The 18,622-nt window shown below is 39.8% G+C and overlaps 2 protein-coding genes across 2 annotated transcripts in view; both read right to left on the reverse strand.

The window, feature by feature from the left end:
- Positions 1-205: 205 nt before the first annotated feature.
- hpxb (hemopexin b) lies at positions 206-7,978 on the reverse strand. The gene is made up of 10 exons (XM_041978545.1): positions 7,860-7,978; positions 7,297-7,316; positions 6,177-6,254; positions 5,942-6,084; positions 5,701-5,854; positions 3,534-3,746; positions 3,352-3,444; positions 891-1,021; positions 655-802; positions 206-573 (listed from the first exon to the last, which is right to left on the reverse strand). Exons 1-10 carry the CDS (start codon positions 7,922-7,924, stop codon positions 347-349), a joined length of 1,272 nt encoding a protein of 423 aa, XP_041834479.1. The 5' UTR covers positions 7,925-7,978; the 3' UTR covers positions 206-346.
- Positions 7,979-14,508: 6,530 nt separating this feature from the next.
- The window catches only part of LOC121635517, a 6,684-nt gene continuing 2,570 nt past the window's right edge, over positions 14,509-18,622 (reverse strand). Inside the window, exon 2 of the mRNA XM_041978722.1 lies at positions 14,509-17,130. Coding sequence (XP_041834656.1) covers positions 14,509-17,076 — 2,568 coding nt within the window. The 5' untranslated portion in view covers positions 17,077-17,130. The remainder of the gene's footprint in view (positions 17,131-18,622) is intronic.

Below are 18,622 nucleotides of genomic sequence, written 5' to 3' on the forward strand. Positions count from 1 at the left end.
TTGGTCTGCACCCACATCCACACCTTTTATTAAACCAGTATTCCCAGTTTTATAAGCCGTGGACCTTACTGGTGAAAATCCTTTAAACATTTGATCTTTTTCTGGTGTGACACTTCCTGCTGTGCAGTGGGTCCTCTAGCCAAACACTGACGTTACTTCAGAACCAGAAATGGCTCCAGCCAAGAAAACATTGGACTCCATGAAGCAGTTTTCCTTTCTCCTTTTTATTCAAACAAAAGTCAAACTCAACAGTATGAAAAGTTTTTTACAAAATCATGTATAGACATGATTAATGATCTTCATGTGTCATTGTTTATATCTTTCTGTGAAAGGTTTTACCTAAATCCTAATCCTCACATCCTATCATCGCTGAGGTGACCTTCTGAGGCCTTGGAGCAATCCTGGACACACCCAGTGTCCTAGGGCTTTCATAGTAGTAGTACTGAGAGCCCTTAAATAGTTTAATACCATCTGAACCGCATAGAGCAGCATCAATATCGGACAAGGGCAACGGCAGATCTTGCGTGACGACTCTAGGTGTGCTGGTGAGGTCGACGTCACGCATCGTTTGTCCTGTTGGAAGAAATATGAATAAATATTTGGTCATCACTCATAAGAAAACACCAATTTCTTAGAGGAACTCAGAAAGCTTACCCTGAATTATATGAGCCGTGTGCTCATTTGGACACACAAAAGCAGCATCCACATGTCCTTCAAAGCCCAGCTCCTCTTTAACGGTTTTAGGATAGCCTTCAATCAAAGTGAAGTGAGCATCTGCTTTGTAGATGTAAAGCTGATCGCCCTGCAAACAATCGAAATAAAAGAGACCTCCTTTTCCTTTCTCATTTTAAATTTAACACAGAAATTAGGAGGAATTTTATGAACCTTACTTTAATTATGTAGATTTTGTCACTGTAGGAGAAGACAGCATCCACCCCATTGGTCACTTCTTTCCATGCCTTAGTAATTGGAAAAGCATGAAGGCCATCACGGTGGGTGTCCAGACGCATGTAGATAGGACCTGATCAGATTGAAAAGCATCATAGTAAAAGCTTTTCAGCATGCTAAAATAATTTCCTCCCTCTGTAGAATCACATTTTAGTAGCTCATTAACAATATATATTTGCTTTAGTAGTAAATCTCTTTCTCAGAAGGACTATTTTTTCAGCCTCCTGTCTGAAATGACTGAATGAGTATCATAGGATAGCAGCCCAGTTAGTCTAGGAATTAATTAAGTAACATCTGTGCAAAAGTGTGCAAAATTAAATGGCAAAGAAAGATTTAAATCTGAGTAGTTTTACAGATGTTTGAACACAAGTTTGTCTAGGCAGAACCACCAAAATGGCCATTTTGGAGCATTTTGGCATCTTATGCCACCTTCTCAGGTACCAGACCAGAAAACTTAATTATAATGTTCCTATTTACTGTTACTGTTTATTTGATCCAAATACAGCTGTTTTCAACTCATTTTGAACATTCAGAGTTCTGAGTACTAAATCAAACTGAAAAATTCAGTGAGACGCAACACAATATCTTAGCATCCCATTGGTTGATTTCAACGATTGATGCCTCTATCGACCAATTGGAGTCAGAGGAAATTATTGGAAACACCTGAATTTACCACAAATACACAAATGACGATCCAGACAGAAGTAAACCCAGAGCCTGTGGTTGTGTCGGATGAGGGTAGAATGTTCTATTATTGCCTTTTAAAAAAAAATAACTGGTACCTTTGTGATTCATTTCAAACTAATGCAGTCATAGGAGACATAAGCAGTGTTTTTCAAGCTGGAACACAACGTTTTACCAAAAAAACATCAAAGGTAAGACATATGTCATGTTTTTGTGAAGTGTTGTTTTGCTACTATTGGCTGCTAGCTTGCTGACCAAGTCAGCAGATGTGGCCTAAATATGGTCCACGTCTGCAGTTTTGTTTGGCCCATAATCAGCTTCATCTTACAGCATTGATTCCATGAGAGTGTAGCTTCCAAAACCTATCCAAATGAGCACCATATGTGGCCCACAAGGAAATTACTGTTCTCTTTGTCCAGGCCAGCTCCTCATTTTTGGATTGCATCTGGCCCACACAACACTTGCCAGCACTGTAACTGAGTCATAAGTGTCAAAACTAGCCCAGAGTAGGCCCAGACATGTTCAGCAGAGTCTCTGCTTTCATATGACGCCTTGTTTGTGTGGTTTGCTTGAAGTGAAAGAATTTGCAGAGGCTCTAAAGTGGACACAGACTGTTTTTGCATTTTTGTTACAGGCCTATAAAAAGTGCTTGTTGTTTGAAATGTGTTTTGTTTACAAGGCAATGATTGGTAGCGACTTTTAGCTAACCCTTTTCTTGTCATTTTGGTATGCTACATTTTAGGATCAGTGCAACCTAGCGCATAGATCATCTGTATGCCACACATTTCTTTGCTAGCTTACAGTCCAGTAGTTTAGCTATTGTTAGCTTAGCTAAACGCAACAAAAGAAAACAGACTGGCTACAAAACCAGTTAAAATTTATTATTACAAATGAGCATCTTAATGTTTAGTCATTTGGTTTCCAACCATTTCTGTTACAGCGCTAGCAAAAGGCTAACATTGCCCTGTTAATTTTAACATAATGCTACTGCTACCACAACAATGAGTCACTATTTATTTCTGCCTGCATCTCCTAACATAAAAAATTTGCTTTTAAATGGGTTTTTATTTATTTAGATGCAACAATTTCATTAAATTCATAACTTCATCAGATTAATTTTAACTCGAGTTACAGCATTTGCTTTTGTTGTCAGACATTTTAGAAGCCAGACATTTATTATTTTTAAACAATTTAACAGGTTAGTTACTTGTCATTTTTGGTGTGTATATGTTCTTTTCTTGGTATCTTAAGACAAAAAGGCTATGATTACTGGTTTCTCCTCAAAATGTGCTTATATTTCTTACATTATTGTCATTTCTGTGAGCCGGCTCTGCTATGCATGGTTTTTGGGGTCGATTGACTCGGGTAGCAACAACTGACTTACTGGCTTGGGTATCATTTACTTTGCGTGCAGAATTTTCTCTTCTCTTCTTTTTTTTTTTTTCTTTTATAATCTCAAATTTGAAGGCAGCATAAAAGATGGGGAAACTTGAGCCAGTGAACACACTTTGACTCTGAGGATTTCAAGCAGTCCAGGAGAAAATTGCTCCTCATATTGAGATTTAAAATATTTTTTTTGTTTGTTTTTTTAGTTGATGATAATTGTGTATATTATGGGTGCCATCAAAAAAACGGACAAAAGGCAGACAAAATATCCTCTATCACTTTTGCTTCTTACTTTAACATCATATTTGCACATGTAATTTTTTCCATATTTACCTGCAAAGGCATACGTTCTGCCTGCATCATCTGTGGTGACGGCATCGAGTTTGACATCACTGCATTTAAGGACTTTATAAGCACTTCCATGACCTGGATAAAAATACATAATGTACACGTATCAGTTATATTATACTCATTGTATTTCTTTACCGAAAAATGTATTTTCTTGAAAAACTCACCAAAGTCAGCGCAGCGCATGAAGTAGTTGCGAGCATCTTTGGGGTAGTTGCCAGTCACCTCTCCTGATACTGGATTGAAGCGGGTGAAGTTGTGTCCGTGGAAGCAGTAGTAGTGCTCCAACCAGCGAAAAACGGAGGTGCAGCCAGGTAGGTGGGACCACGTCTTGGTCTTTACTGCCTTTGTGTTAATGTCATAAATATGCACATTTTGCTCTGCAGGGGGGAAAGGGGCTTTCTTTAGAAGAAGCTTACCAATAATTTATTGAGAAAGTAAACTGCAGCAGTTTTATAGATTAAAATTGTTAGAATGGTTTTTATAATAATGTAGCTCTGTGGTTCTCACACCTCCTCAGAACATATCAAGCTCTCCACGTACCACCTTTACAACAGACATTAAACACAATAAAAACAAAAACCCTTTTCCATCACACCTCAGACATGTATAGTATTTTCATTTGGCAGGTTAGTTCCAAATTAAAATATTATTTATTGTTAAGTGGTGGTAGCCATCATTGTAAAAGGGATTTATCACTTTGTTTCATAACTCGAGGGTAAACCCCCAATAAAGTCCTGATTGAGGGGTCTGAGACTTTTTTTTTTAAGTTTTGAATACTTTTGATAACACATGAAATCTGTTTGCCATTCCTACATTTGGTATCCCCTTTTCAGCTAAACCTCACCTCTATGATAATTTTTTTTCATTTCAATTTAATTTAGTAGCATGTTTGGTCCAAAATACACAAAAATAATCTAATCTGAATTGAAAAAAAGTAATATTTAGTACAATAAAAACCCTTTTTTTCCATTAGTAGAATGACAATAATTACAAGTATATTGAAAGAAATGCAATGGCCATTAGATCTCCAGTTTATGTGGTCTATCAAGGTCAAATAAAACCCAGAGTTTCAGATCTGAACTTTTCAGTGAAGCTGATAACAGCACTCCGGATGACCTGGTTTTGTTACTGTGCTGTAAAAATTTCCCTGGAAAGTTTGAATCCAAAAACTCTGTTTTTTTTATAGCGGAAAACCAAAAACATGGTAATTTTCATTTGATACTACAAAAATATTTATCTGTAATATATAGATTAGTCTGTCTAATCTGTAAATTGATTAAGATTGGACATTTCTTCAGCATACCACTAGGGGGAGCACAAGCACCACCAGTGGTACACTTACCACAGCTTCTGGTTCTAGCTCATTGTTTTCTTATGGAGAGAAAATTGACTCAGTATCATTGTGTCTGTGTGTGTGTGTCTGTGTGTGTGTGTGTGTGATACATGATTTGCAAATTGTGTAAACTAATGTGTGTGTAACTTTGGGTATGTGTAATATGTGGTTTGTAAACTGTATAAACCATTTCGTGCATAACTTTTGGTACTTTCAAATGTATGCTCATATAAACAAATATCTTAAATGTCTTGACTACACAGAAAAAAAATTTACACATGTACAAATTGCAAAAAAAATGGTCATATTGTTTTTTTTCATCTTCATCATCTGTACCGCTTTATTTCTTACCGCTTAGTCCATTACAGGTTGCGGGTAAGCTGGAGCCTATCCCAGCATTTTGACAGGTGAGAAGCAGGTACACCCTGGACAGGTCACCATCACCGGGCCAACACAGAACCAGACAAACAACCATTCACACACACACACTCACTCCTAGGGAGAATTTAGAGTGACCAGTTAGCCTAATGTCTTTGGTCGGTGGGAGGAAGCTGGAGTACCCAGAGAGAACCTGCAAACTCCACACAGAAAGGCCACCACCCCCCAGGTTTGAACCTCCCCCCAGCCAAGGCTCAAACCAGCAACCTTCTTGCTGTGAGGCTGTGGTGCTAACCACCACACCACCATGCAGCCACAGTGGGTCGGCCACAGATCAGTTTACAAGCACTAAAGGAGTTTTGAGATTTCAGCTTCTGAGCCTCACAGCTTCATTAGTAGATGGTGTGTTTAAGTGCTAGTGGAAAGCTGGGTCATTTGCATTTTCCTCAGATTTTCTTCTCTGGTTATTTCAAAGTGGGAAAATGCTTTCTATGAGTACCCAAAGTTATACACAAATTAGTTTACACTTGTACATGGTATTGTCTCCATATTTTCTGTCATTGTTAAATTTGGGGGAGACTACAGTTTAAGCCAGTGAAGTTAGAATTTCAGGAACATACCTTTGAAGAACAGAACTGAATCAGCCTTACACTCTCCTTTCGGACACTCCACAGCAGCATCCAGATGAGTGGGAACTCCAGGAAAATCCTCCTGAATCTGTTTAGGATAGCCTTCCTCCAGAGTTTGGTTAAAGTAGCTGAACACTTTATCGTCCTGGAGATTATACCAACTATGGTTAAAGCTACAAAATAAGATGTCTCTTCCTTTTAAATCACAATTGAAGGTCTCAGCGAATCATACCAGGAACAAGTAGATGTGATCGTGGTCATCTGGGTTGTCTGTGCTGTGCATACGAAAAGCAGCATCAACATGACCACTCAGGTCCTTGAAGTACTCTCTGGAGAGCTGAGCTGGACCACTAAAACCCTTCCACAGATGGTCACCTGAGAAGAAGTTGTCAGATTACCATAGATTTAAATAAAAAATAAAGAAACAATGAGGATATTGCTAATCTTTTTGTAAAAAGAAATAATACCTTTGAAGAAGAAAGTGTTTCCCTTCTCATCAGGAGAGATGGCATCAAACTCAATACCTTCACATCGGTCAGGTAGAGCTGCATTTGCATATTAATTTCCAGACCAAAAACAAGATATTTACCATTAGTTTAAGAGGAATTGTTCAATGATATACATTAGCCTTTAACCCTTAAAACTGCTGGATCATCAGCACTACTGAGCGTTATCTCTCTTATCATCATCAGTGTCTCAGGAGCGCTAGTGTGTAGCTCTGTGGGGTAAATGTGATGGATAGTTACCCTTTAGGTGATCTACAGAGGTTTATCAGTCTATCCTGTCCAGGAGGTTTACAATCCAGCCATTAAGGTCTCTGAATGATCCATGATAACACATTATTACTGACCAGAAAGTTATTGTGCAATTCAGTTGTTTTCTGAGTCATTTTTGTCAGAAATGACAAAGTGAACTCGTTTTCTAAACAAAGAACTTATAACTTACAGAGATTCCAGATTCCCGATTCCCAGTACCAGTACCACCAGTAGTTCATTGCTGTCTTCATTAAATTTCTTTCTAATATGCTTTATCTCCACTAATGAATTATTAATTATGTTAGGAATGCACCATTATGTCTGCCTAAAAAGAAGAATAATGCTCCTCTATGGCTGGAATAAAGCCAAGAAGACGTTTCTGATGCACGGTGGCGCCACAAAGCAGCTGAGCTGGAGTTGGTTTAGTGAGGATAGCAGGTAAATAGTAGCAGGAATAACTGGAAATGAGGAAAAAGTGGAAACATGGAAATAGTTTCTGTTGTGTGTTTGTTTCAATAACAATATTTTTTCTCCTGAAAGCCAAGACTTGAGAGAACGATGAGATGAGAAAAGGTTTGGTCACTGTTGGTCTGTGTGTTATTTCTACAAAGTTCTGTTAGTAATAAATTCTGCTTTCATCTTCTGGTCGGCCTTTATGCTGCTACATCTATTCATACATTCATTTTACATAATTTTAGCCTCAGAATCTGACAGCTGAGGCTGGAAACATCTTTGGGATTAAAAACTTCAGCTTATACATGTATTTTTTTTTAAGGATTGGAGTTTTAAGGGTTAAAAGCTTTGTGTGGCTACCTGTAAATAAGAAACTCACCATCTGTTGCTGAATCCTGCCTGTTGATGATACAGAAAAAAAAGTTATTTTTTTGTGCTTCAGCACAAAATGATTGTTTTTCAGTTGCAAAAACGGAGTCATGGGTCAGTCAGTGTTGCAACACTAAGGTAAGACGATGATAAAGCAGCGTTAGGTTTGTTTAATTGATCCAACTGGTGAACTCTGTGTACCAGCAGACAGTTATGTAATGAATGACTGGTGCTGTACATTTGGACTGGACCAGTTAAACCACCAATAAAAATCTTACAAAGAGGGAAAGGCTGAGATAATGTTGTTTTTATTAGTTTAATATAAAAAAAGAAAATTTTAAATAAATACAAAGCTGCATATAACTGCCTACATCTGAAGGTTATAATAAATACATTATAATCAACCTGTAGAGAGTTTCAAGGGTTCAAGTTTCTTGTTTTTAAAGGTTGAAAACATTTGTGAAAATGAAGCTCATTGTGTTTTCTGGGACATAGCAGGACTAAACCTGCTCACAGTTTGGACCTGTTCTGAATGACAGTCCATTTAAATAAGAGGAGTTAATCAATACTCACAGTGGTGCTGCCCTGGCGAGGGCGAACATCAAGCACAGAAACAGAGTTTTGGTGACCGTCTTCATGTTTGTTCCCCCTATGAAGTCCTCTGATCTGGAGTTTCAGACAGTGAAGTGTACCTATACAAGAGCTGAACCTGCACTTATATCCTGAAACATTTGTGGGTGGGCTTGTTAGGAAATTCTAACTTTGCATGAGTGTCAGTTGGAAATTCTGTTGTTGCAAAATTAGGCTCTGACTCAGTCATTTATGATCAAATTCACAAATTTCACTATGAGTAGGTGACACACTTTACTGTGTCACCTACTTTTAAATTATGCAAAACCAAGTGATTATTTTGGGGGGTATTTTTGGTTTCTTTCCCCCTGCTGACGCTTTGCAGCTTCACTCTCCCCTCTGCCTGCCAGTACCAATATTCTTCTTTTTCTACTCAACAACTTTATGAGCAATGGCTCCTGGATGTTCATTAATCCCCAGGACTGTATTTTGGGGTAGATTTGATTGGATAATGCTTTTTTTTTTTTTTTTTTTTAAAGACTCTTACAATCTTGTCAGTGTCACATCAGCGTGGACTACAAATAGCAAAAGCCTTATCTACAATTTACTTAGGTAAAGCTAACTAGCCACAAGATGCCTCTCTTCTCTACAGTAATCATTACAAACTTCTACAGAAGATCAACATGCTGGAAACCAAGATTCAACGGCTTGAGGTGAATGTGGAAGTAAATTGATTGTGTGGAAATTATACAACTTTGACTTTAATAACAGTGGACAAGATCTTGCAAACACACGGCTAATTAGCACAAACATGGCTGGAAAGAAACATGAGGACGATGTACAAGGTAATAATTCTTTTACTGATAGTCCTCCCTGGAAAGCCGAATAGTAAATCATCTCACAGGGAAATGGGAGGATGAGTAACAGGCAGAGCCCAGCTTGCTGAGATTAGCGACATGACCAGCTGTCCTGCTCTGCAATCCAGACCAAGTACCTCCATAACCCCTCTCACTAGCAAGACAGTCGTGGTCAGAAGGAAAACTAACAAGTCTCCTTAACAACCAGACATGCAACTACAGAACAGGTTTGCTCCACTGCTGCAGGACTCTGGATCTACATCTGATGACTGGGATGAAATCTCCCTACACACCAGGGTCAGACCAAAAACTGTTCAGAAAGTAAAGGCGAACGACCGGGCCTCAGACTCTGATTGTTGGTGACTTTGGTGTGAAAGGAGTGAGAAACGTGTGGTAAATGTATAAAAGTACTGTGCTTTCCCAAGGAGATGGTATCAGATGTGAGAGACAAAATTACGCAAATTGTGGCTGCACACCCAACAGTGGAAAACCTCATCCTGCATGTGGGGTTGAGTAAAGCTGTGAAACATCAATCTGAGGAGCTGAAATGGGACTTTACAGAACTGCTGGATACGATCAGCTGTCTGAATGCCCGGATATTCATCGGTGGCCTCTCACTCCGATCAGAGGAGTGAAGACATTCAGCAGGCTGTTTAGTCTGAATACATGGCTGTCGGCTGCATGTTCCACACATCCAGTAATTTCATAGACAATTTCAGCTTCTTCTGGGACTGCAGGCACTTTTTAAGCCAGATTGATTCTGCCTGAACCGGTCAGGAGTGAAGCTGTTTGCCTCCAACCTGTTTTAGTTTCTGACAAGGACAACAGACAAGAGAGACCTAAACATCTTGATAAAACAGAGTCTAAAGGAAACCTTAAGGAAAAAACTGCCTCAGCCCCCTCCTGAAGAAACCCCCAAAGCTTCCAGCAAGGACCCCCCTTCATCTCATCATACTCCATGGGTCCAGGCTGCAGCTATGTGGGTAACCTGGCTTTCTCCAGCATAAGTCGGGTCCCAAAAGTCAAGTAGTTTATTTTATCCCTGTTTCAAAGACAACAAAAAAGACTGATAAATGTTCAGAAAAGATTCACACAATAAATTCTATAAATTTATCAAATCTTGTGTTCATTCCTCATCAGCCTCAGCCTGCCCAGAACAACACCTGGAGAGATCATGTTTTTAGGACACTGAAGCTAGCTATGCTAAATGCCATCTTTGGCATTTTTTAATCAATGATTTTATTACAAAACACAAACTTAATTTCTTTTTTCTTTTTTTTTTTAAACAGAAAGCTGGTTAGACAGAGAAAATAATGGGTTGTTCTTATAGAAGCGACCCCTCCAAACTAGGGCTAGATCACATCAGAAAGGTGGAGGAGTGGCTGTTTGGTTTAATGACGTCCTCCAGTGCAGCAGATATCTTAGAAAAACGTTTCTTCATTCGAATATGTGGCTGTCCAGATGACCTCCCCCTCTTGTGCGTTGTTTGTTGACATTTATAGACCACCTAAATACTTAAATAAAAACAGAAAGAAAAAAAATCTAAAATAGATAAAATGCTAGAAATAAAGTTCCAGTGTGGGTAATTAACAGTTGTTCTGATAAAAGCAGCAAATAAAAAAGTTTTTAATCCTGATTTAAAACTGCTAAGTCAGCAGACCTGCAGTTTTCTGGGAGTTTGTTCCACATGTGAGGAGCATAAAAACTGAATGCCGCCTCTGCATATTTAGTTCTGACTCGGGGAACAGAAAGTAGACTTGAAGAACCAGAAGATCCTGAATGTATTCTGGTCCTAAACCATTCAGTGCTTTGTAAACTAACAGCAGGATTTTGAAGTCAATTCTGATGACTTTGCTGAACTGTTGTCAATAATCTGTGTTGACTTTGACTGTGTAGTTATTGATGGTGACTTCAACAGTCATGCTGATGACAGGGAGGACAGAGAACAAAGAATTGTTGTGTTCTTGATAACTTTGGTCTAGCTCAGAGTGTGAAACCGATGACACTGTCTAGGTCTAGTCATCTGTAAAGGTCTGAGGTCTGTGGTGATGGATGTTGCTTTGTCTGATCATTCCTGTGTTTTCTTTGAGATGCTGTTATTGTAAAAAAAAAAAAAAAAAAAAAAAAAAAGCCCAAACAGGGGTTATCAAGAAACAATATACCACTGAATTTTTTCTACAAGCTTTCTCTCCATCACTTCCCCTTTCCTGGCTGAAAATGATATTTCGTTAACCAAAGGGTACCAACAAATTTGTCCACGTGTGTAACTATAAATCTGAGCGAACCAAAATAACCTGTGGAGTTCCCCAAGGCTCCATCGTGGGGCCACTGCTGTTCATCTACATGCTGCCACTCGCTCACATTATGAAAAACAACAGCAGTTGTATTGAGACAGTTGTGAATTCGGCCTATGACTCAGCAGGATTTATAAAAACTTGTCCATGCATTTATTTTTAGTAGACTGGACTACTGTAATGCTGTCCTCACAGGTCTCCCTAAAAAGTCCATCAGAGAGTAGCAGTTGGTCCAGAACGCTGCTGCTCAAGTCCTCACTACGACCACGAAAGTAGATCCTAGAACTCCAATCCACAGATTGTTAAACTGGCTTCCTGTCTGGAAAAGAATTGACTTCAAAATCCTGCTGTTAGTTTACAAAGCACTGAATGGTTTAGGACCAGAATACATTCAGGATCTTCTGGTTCTTCAGGTCTACTTTCTGTTCCTCGAGTCAGAACTAAACATGGAGAGGCGGCATTCAGCTTTTATGCTCCTCACATGTGGAACAAACTCCCAGAAAACTGCAGGTCTGCTGACTCAGCAATTTTAAATCAGGATTAAAAACTTTTTTATTTGCTGCTTTTATCAGAACAACTGTTAATTACCCACACAGGAACTTTATTTGTAGCATTTTATCTATTTTATATTAGATTTTTTTCCTTTCTGTTTTTATTTAATTTCTTTTAAAGTTTTTTTTTATGCATTTATTACTACCTACATCACACTGTAATTCTTTTAATGTTTTATGTAAAGCACTTTGAATTGTCTTGTAAATGAAATGTTCTATACAAATAAATTTGCCTGGCCTTAGGAAATTGATCTGTTTAGTTAATATTTATCAAAGGTCACATGTTGGTCAAATAAATTTGAACTGTTGTTCCTCTTTTCTTTTTTTCTTTGAGAGACTTTTCTGGAATCATTCAGTTTTGCAAGAAAACATGACTCATGAATAACTTTTAGAAACTGCAAACTTGTTTTAAACTAATGTTTATTGGTTTTTATCTGGTTTACACAAGTGTTGAAACACATTTCAAGCTAATGCTAAATACAATCTTTGGTCTAGTGATTATTTAGCATGATTACAATGAGTCTTAATTTGTTTTGATCATTAAAATTAAGATGAAATATTTCCTGCTATAAGCATGATACACTAAACAGTCTAAATATCATACAAGCACTTCTGGGTTAAAGTCATCTGTGCTGCATCGTTGATCAATTTGAGACAAAGAGAAAATACAAGCTCATGTATAAAGCATATAGTACTTGTAATTATAACCACAATTCCCAAAAAGGTGGGACACTGTGTAAAATGTAATAAAACCAGAATACAATTATTTCCAAGTCTTATTCCCAGTAGAACATAAACAACATATCAGATGATGAAACTGAGACATTTTACCATGTGATGGAAAATATGAGCTGATTCTGATGGCAGCAACACTTGTGGAAAAAATAGTTCCAGGGTGATGTTCAGCATGGTGTAGCATCTCTTCTTCTAACATGTCTGGAAACATCTGAGAAGTGAGGAGACCAGTTGCTGGAGTTTTAGGAGAGGGATGTTGTCCCATTCTGGTCTGATGCAGGATTCTAGCTGCTCTACAGTCCTGGACCTTGGTTGCTGGATTTCTGCTTCCATGATGCTCCAGATGTTGTGTACTGGTGAAAGGTCTGGACTGCAGGCAGACCAGTTCAGCAGCTGGACTCTTCTCCTGTGAAGCCATGCTGCTGTGATGGATGCAGGATGTGGTTCAGCATCGTCTTGCTGAAATCTGCAAGGCCTTCCCTGAAAGAGACGTTGTCTGGATGGGAGCAGATGTTGCTCTAAAACCTCCATGTACTTTTCAGCATTGATGGAGCTTCACAGATGTGGAAGCTGCCCACGCCATAGGCACTAATGCAGCCCCATCCCATCAGAGATGCAGCTTTTCACCTGTCCACTGATAACAAGCTGGATGCTCCCTCTCCTCTTTAGTCTGCAGGACACACCGTCCATGCTTTCCACAAACTAGTTCATTTTTATCCAGGTTTCCACTTTGCCTCAGACCATTTTAAATGAGCTTTGGTCCAGAGAAGACAGCACTGTTTCTGGATCTTGTTCACATCTGGCTTCTTCTTTGCATGATAGAACCTTAAAAACAAACTACATAACTAGCAGCCCCTATTGACTACTAATTCAGCATCCATGTAGCATCCTATCTGTATGATGAGCTCTCTCTAGACAGTAACACAGTCCTGACTCTTGTCTTGTAAATGGGGAAACAGGATAATTGAAAGAAAAACATTGTCACAGGGAGAATGGGTGGGATTCAATAAACAGACTTCCTTCCACTCCTTTTTGAATATTGATATTTTTCATTAAGTTAAATTTAGTTTCTGTATTATTCATGTAAAACTTTCTCTCTTTCTTTTCCTCCTATAATGTTTTCTTGTATTTCTTTGTTGAACCAGCCACAACGCGCATTTAAAACCATCAGTGTGTTGATATCCACTTCTTAGCGTGTGAAGTGGTGTGTAAAGCGACATCCAGCTGTCAGAAAATGTTATGAAGCGACTTCTCAACTTCAGGATGGTGCTGGGCAGCAACCTCTCGAGAAATGTGCATATTCGATGTCACTGTGCCATAAAACAAGTCAGGAACGCAGAGTTTTTAGGTCAGAAAGTTACATAATGCGCCTTTAACCTGCATTTTATATTTGATAAGATGGCGACACAAGCACATTGTGAGGCCCAGTGTCTCCCCAGTTGCATAACTTTGTACATTTCCTCTTGTAAACTATGTCCAAAGTTATTTCCTTTTAGTCTGCTACGTTTAAGACACATATCCATCTGTGTAATGTGTTCTAAGTACCCACTCTGTGAATCACCTGTAAATTATTGACATAGTATACTGCTGTACATTCTTTTTTATTTGTTTATACCTGTACTTGTTGCATTTTGCACTTCTGGTTACATACTAAACTGCATTTCCTTGCCCTGTACATGTGTAATGAAAATAAAGTTTAATCTAATCATTTGTGGGTATCACAGTAAACGGAAAGTAAAGATTGGTGAACCTCTGCCCCTTTTTATATGCAGTCAGGCTACTAACCTGTTGCCAGTTTACCTTGTTTTCCTTACAGTTTATTCCTGTTCCAACTTTTTAGAGCTGTGTTGCTAATTCAAAATTAGTTATTTTCCATGAAATGGTAAAAAGTCTATGTTTATTTTCCATTGGGAATAGAGTAGGGATCGAATTTTGCTAATGATTCTGTTTTTATTGACATTTTACACAGCATTGCTACTCTGGGAATTGGGGTTGTACTTCTACTGTATATTAAGTAATTAATGTAATCTTCTAAAACTACAAATTAAAACCAAATATGCATTGCTATTTTTTTTTATCTCAAAAATTATTATTTCAAATTAAAACAAAAAGGAAGTAGCAGCTGTTCCACAGATTTAATCCACTTAAATCAGGTCAGCAGGTGGTTGTGACTGTCCATATTTTTGAAAATTCTGTTGTCACAATCTTCTACAGTTCATTTGTAGCGATAGATCTTAATGCAGTGATTCATGCTGTCTGACACGACCACATGGCCATCAGGGAGAAGTGCCAGACCCCGTGGACTGTTCAGGTTGTTGGTCACCAGAGGCCAGCCAACTCCCTTGGATGGATAGATAAGAACACGGTGCCATTGCTTTTCCCAGTCAGCCACCAGGACATCCCCATCACGGTCAATACAAAGGCCCCAGGGGCAAGTCAGGACAGGTCCCAGACCAGAGCACACACCAAGAATACGAATAGTGTTCCAGCCAGGCTCCAGGACTCGGATACATGGAACACGTCCAGATTCATTGCCCCGTTCTGATACAGCCATGAGTCCAGTGGTGAGGCAGGCTGCCACCAAGTAGGGTCTGTGATATCCGGTTACCACTGTTCGCTCTAGCCTGGCCCCAGTTTTAGGATCCAGTTTTAGGGCGGTTAAAGTTCCGCGTTTGATATCAGCAACCAAGAACTCATCGCCTTGTGTAACAGTAACCCCTCTGGGAGCATCCAGCTCTTCATTGGTGGAACCAATCATTGTGCCTCCAAATGTTTGCAGGAGGCGTCCATGACGACTGAACACCAACACGGCTCGTTCAGCAGCACAGGTCAAGGCAATGAGACCCTTTGAGTTCACAGCCACATCAAAGTAGTTGCAGATACGGGAAGACCTTTCTGATCCTGAAGGCGACACCTGCTGTACAACATTCTTCTGGAGATCTGTCACTTGAATTCGGGCATTACCACAATCCACAACAAATAGCTGCCCTCTAACAGTTGCATGGACACCACTTGGCAAGTTGAAGTCAGTTCGGCCTGAGCCTTGTTTTCCAAACTGTTTAACCAGATAAGCTGAGTCAAGTGCAGATGAACCAACCTCTGCCTCCAGGTCCCTCAAAACTGGCCCAACTGTCTCATTCTTGTAATTGTATCGCTGTGTTTCCTTGACTTCATGTAATTTATCACCTTCAATGGTTGACATTGACAGAGACCTGCTCACCTGGTTTCCATTCAAACCCTGGGTAACACCAGTCAGAGAGCTTGTGATGTTCTTGTTAGACTCTGTGCAGTTTTCTTGGCCTTGCTCAAAATTTGAAGGCTCAGAGGCAAGACGCATTCGGTTGACCTTTCTGATTTCCTTGCATCTACCACTAACTAAAGGCTGTAGTTTACCAGAAAGGTCAGCAGTGGACACCGAACAGCAGTGCTCTTTCTTCAGAGATCCATCCACTGGAGTATTCAAGATGTAGGTGTAGCAGGAATCCTCGCTGTCCACTGGGGATGGTGGGCTTGTGCTGTCCATTGATGATTCAATAAAGGTCTTCTTCTTTGAGAGGCCTTGCTGTGATAGTGAAAGATGTCTTGAGGAAAGGTCCACAAGACTCTGCCTGGAGAATGAACCTTTGTGTCTGATCGGTGGAGATTTTGTTGCCTCCCTGCATTTTCCATGAGTTTCTTCAGGAGGGCAAGATGGCTCTTCACATGAGACCAGGACAAGGGCCTTTTGTCTTCTTTTTCCTTTCACTGTGTTGTTCCTTTTCCTTCCATTGTTTCTGCCATCAGAGTCATCACCTTCTGATTCTCCTTGACTGGAGGCTGATGGGATGGCAAGGAAAAGATCTTGTCCCTGTGTGTCTGAACACACAGATTCTTCCTCCTCATCTTGGGAAGACTCAGATATACCACGATGTCTTGGTGTGGGAGACTGTGGTGTTTTAAGTTCTTCCTCAGTCTCTGTAGAGCTTGACAGATGTAGCTTCCGGACAACCCGCAGACTCCCACTGTTTGTCTTATTATTCTCTTCTGGGGTGCACCTTTGCCCACCTTTGTTTGATTGTGGTTCCTTTCGGATTTCAAGAGGAGCTGTGTTTGAAAATGTTGTATCACCTGAATGCAAGGAACACTTCTGTCCCTGGAGACCACAAACACCAATGGAGTAGGTCATACCCTGCTCACGTACGTCAACTTCCCCAAAATTTAAGGCCTTGGACTGTGGACTTGGTAAGAAACTGACGCTTTTGAGTGTTAAAGAGATTTCCCATGGCTGTGTGACCTCAGCCACACCTCTTTGAAGCTGATTTTTGTTGGCTCCGCCAGCAGTACTGCCCCATCTTTGAATTTGTTCCATCAGATGGCCAATTTTTCTAAGCTGCTGATCAACAAGTGACTGCACAACTCGAAAAGCTGCAGCATTCTCCCTCTTCACTTGGATAAGGCATCGCTGGGCTTCCCTGTGTTCCTTTTCAATCTTTTCAAGAAGGTGCCGCTCCTCTCGCTGCGCTTCAATCACAGCATTGTCCAGCTCTCGATTTACCTCCTCCACTTCGACTTGTTGTCGCTCCCTGAGGCCCTGAAGTTCTTGTTGTCCTTGCTCTAGGTTTGAAAGTGCCTGGGTCACCCATGGAGGAGGTGAAGTTAGAGATGTAGGTGTAAAGATAAGCTCCCTTGGGGTGAAGGATAAGGGAGGTGAGGAAGTCACATCTCTCTGTTTTGGAGTGCTATGTGTCAACAAGGCTGAAAACCCAGGGAGGGCTCTTCTTTCTGAGTGAGACCTCATTAGCATTGTAAATGGTAGATTTGAGAATGGGCAGGTTTCAGTTTTCTCTTCTCTTTATGTCTGTAGAGACAAAGAAATGCAATGTACAAATGTGATATCCTCTTATGAGTACATCAAAAACATACAAGAGGTTGATTAAACACAACATGGAAATCATAGACCACTAAAACATTCAAACACTGCAGTGTATAATATTTTAACAGGCCGAGGGAATTCAAAGCCTAAATTAGATCGTACCTGATAAGCATGTCTTGAGGTAAGTACACATGAGAACAAGGAAATACAAAATTTTCTGTTTTGACCCCTTTGTTTCCTAATAGTCATATCTATACATAATCAGTTTCTACATGAGGACGCAGTCAGTGTGAATGCCATTTTTTTTTTTTTTTTAAAGATTGCCCTTAAATGTACGGGCAACAGTAAAGTCGCAGACATATAAAAATTTTTCTCCACATATTCTTCAGGGAAAACCACCTTATCTAGAAGTTGTCTAATAAATTTGCAGTCGTTCCGGTTCTGGTCCAAAACAGGTCTTTGGTGACAGGTTCTGTGTCACTGGTGGTGTTTTATATAGCAACGTATTGTATAACCTGTGATAGATTGCCAGTCTGACCAGGTGTACTGTGCCTCTTGCCTGCTGATTTCTTGGATAGGCTCCAGCTTCCCCATGACTTGGAATAAGTGGTTTAGAAAATAGATGGATGGCTGTTTAATGACACATCAGTTTCTTAATAAAGTCAGTAACTGTGCATTTATGTGGAAACACCTAAAGCTCTAAAACCTCATTTATGCTCCATTAAATACACATAAAAACCAAGTCTTCTGAGTCCTTTGATGTATGTATTTTTGTCAGTTTTTAGAGAGCTTGTGGGTGTGTAGCCAGACGTAACAAACAAGTGCAACTATTAAAAGGAACTAGGAGAACCTGTAGAGAGTTTCAAGGGTGTTTTCATGGCTGCACAAACCACCGCTGTCCTTCTCACTGTCTATCTATTCTCTAAAAATGATCATCTCGATCTACTTCATTGTCACCAGGTTTGTTATTGTCTGATACTGATGTCAGAACTCGGAGGTGAACTCTGCACGGCATTGGGTTGCAATGATTCTGAATCAGTGGCTGGAGAGCTCAGTTTGTAAAGCATCCGTCTCCTATGCACAAGACCAGAGTTCGATTCCCCCCAGGGTACCAATGTTAACACCTTCCAGTTGGGTCCTTTGGCAAGACCCTTACCAGACAATGGGGGGCTGCAGGATTCAGTTTTCAATTGAAGACATGAGATATGTCACTGTTATTCATGAGAAGCTCAATAGCGATACAGCTTCCCATCATGTGGTGGCAGTCAGTTGTTTAACAAATGAGCAGAATAAGACATTCAGCTAACTGCTAGCCTGTAGCAAAAGTTATGGAAAATTATTTGAGACAAATATTGAAGACAAAAGTGGTCCCAAACCCCCCTGAAAGGCAAAAAATTGTGTTAAAGCTTGGATTGTTAATGCAGCATCTAAAAACCGAACATCCAAAGTTTGTGTAAAAGTCAGTGGAATTAAAAAA

Source organism: Melanotaenia boesemani, chromosome 24 (genome assembly GCF_017639745.1).
Source record: "Melanotaenia boesemani isolate fMelBoe1 chromosome 24, fMelBoe1.pri, whole genome shotgun sequence".
NCBI classification, from domain to species: Eukaryota; Metazoa; Chordata; class Actinopteri; order Atheriniformes; family Melanotaeniidae; genus Melanotaenia; species Melanotaenia boesemani.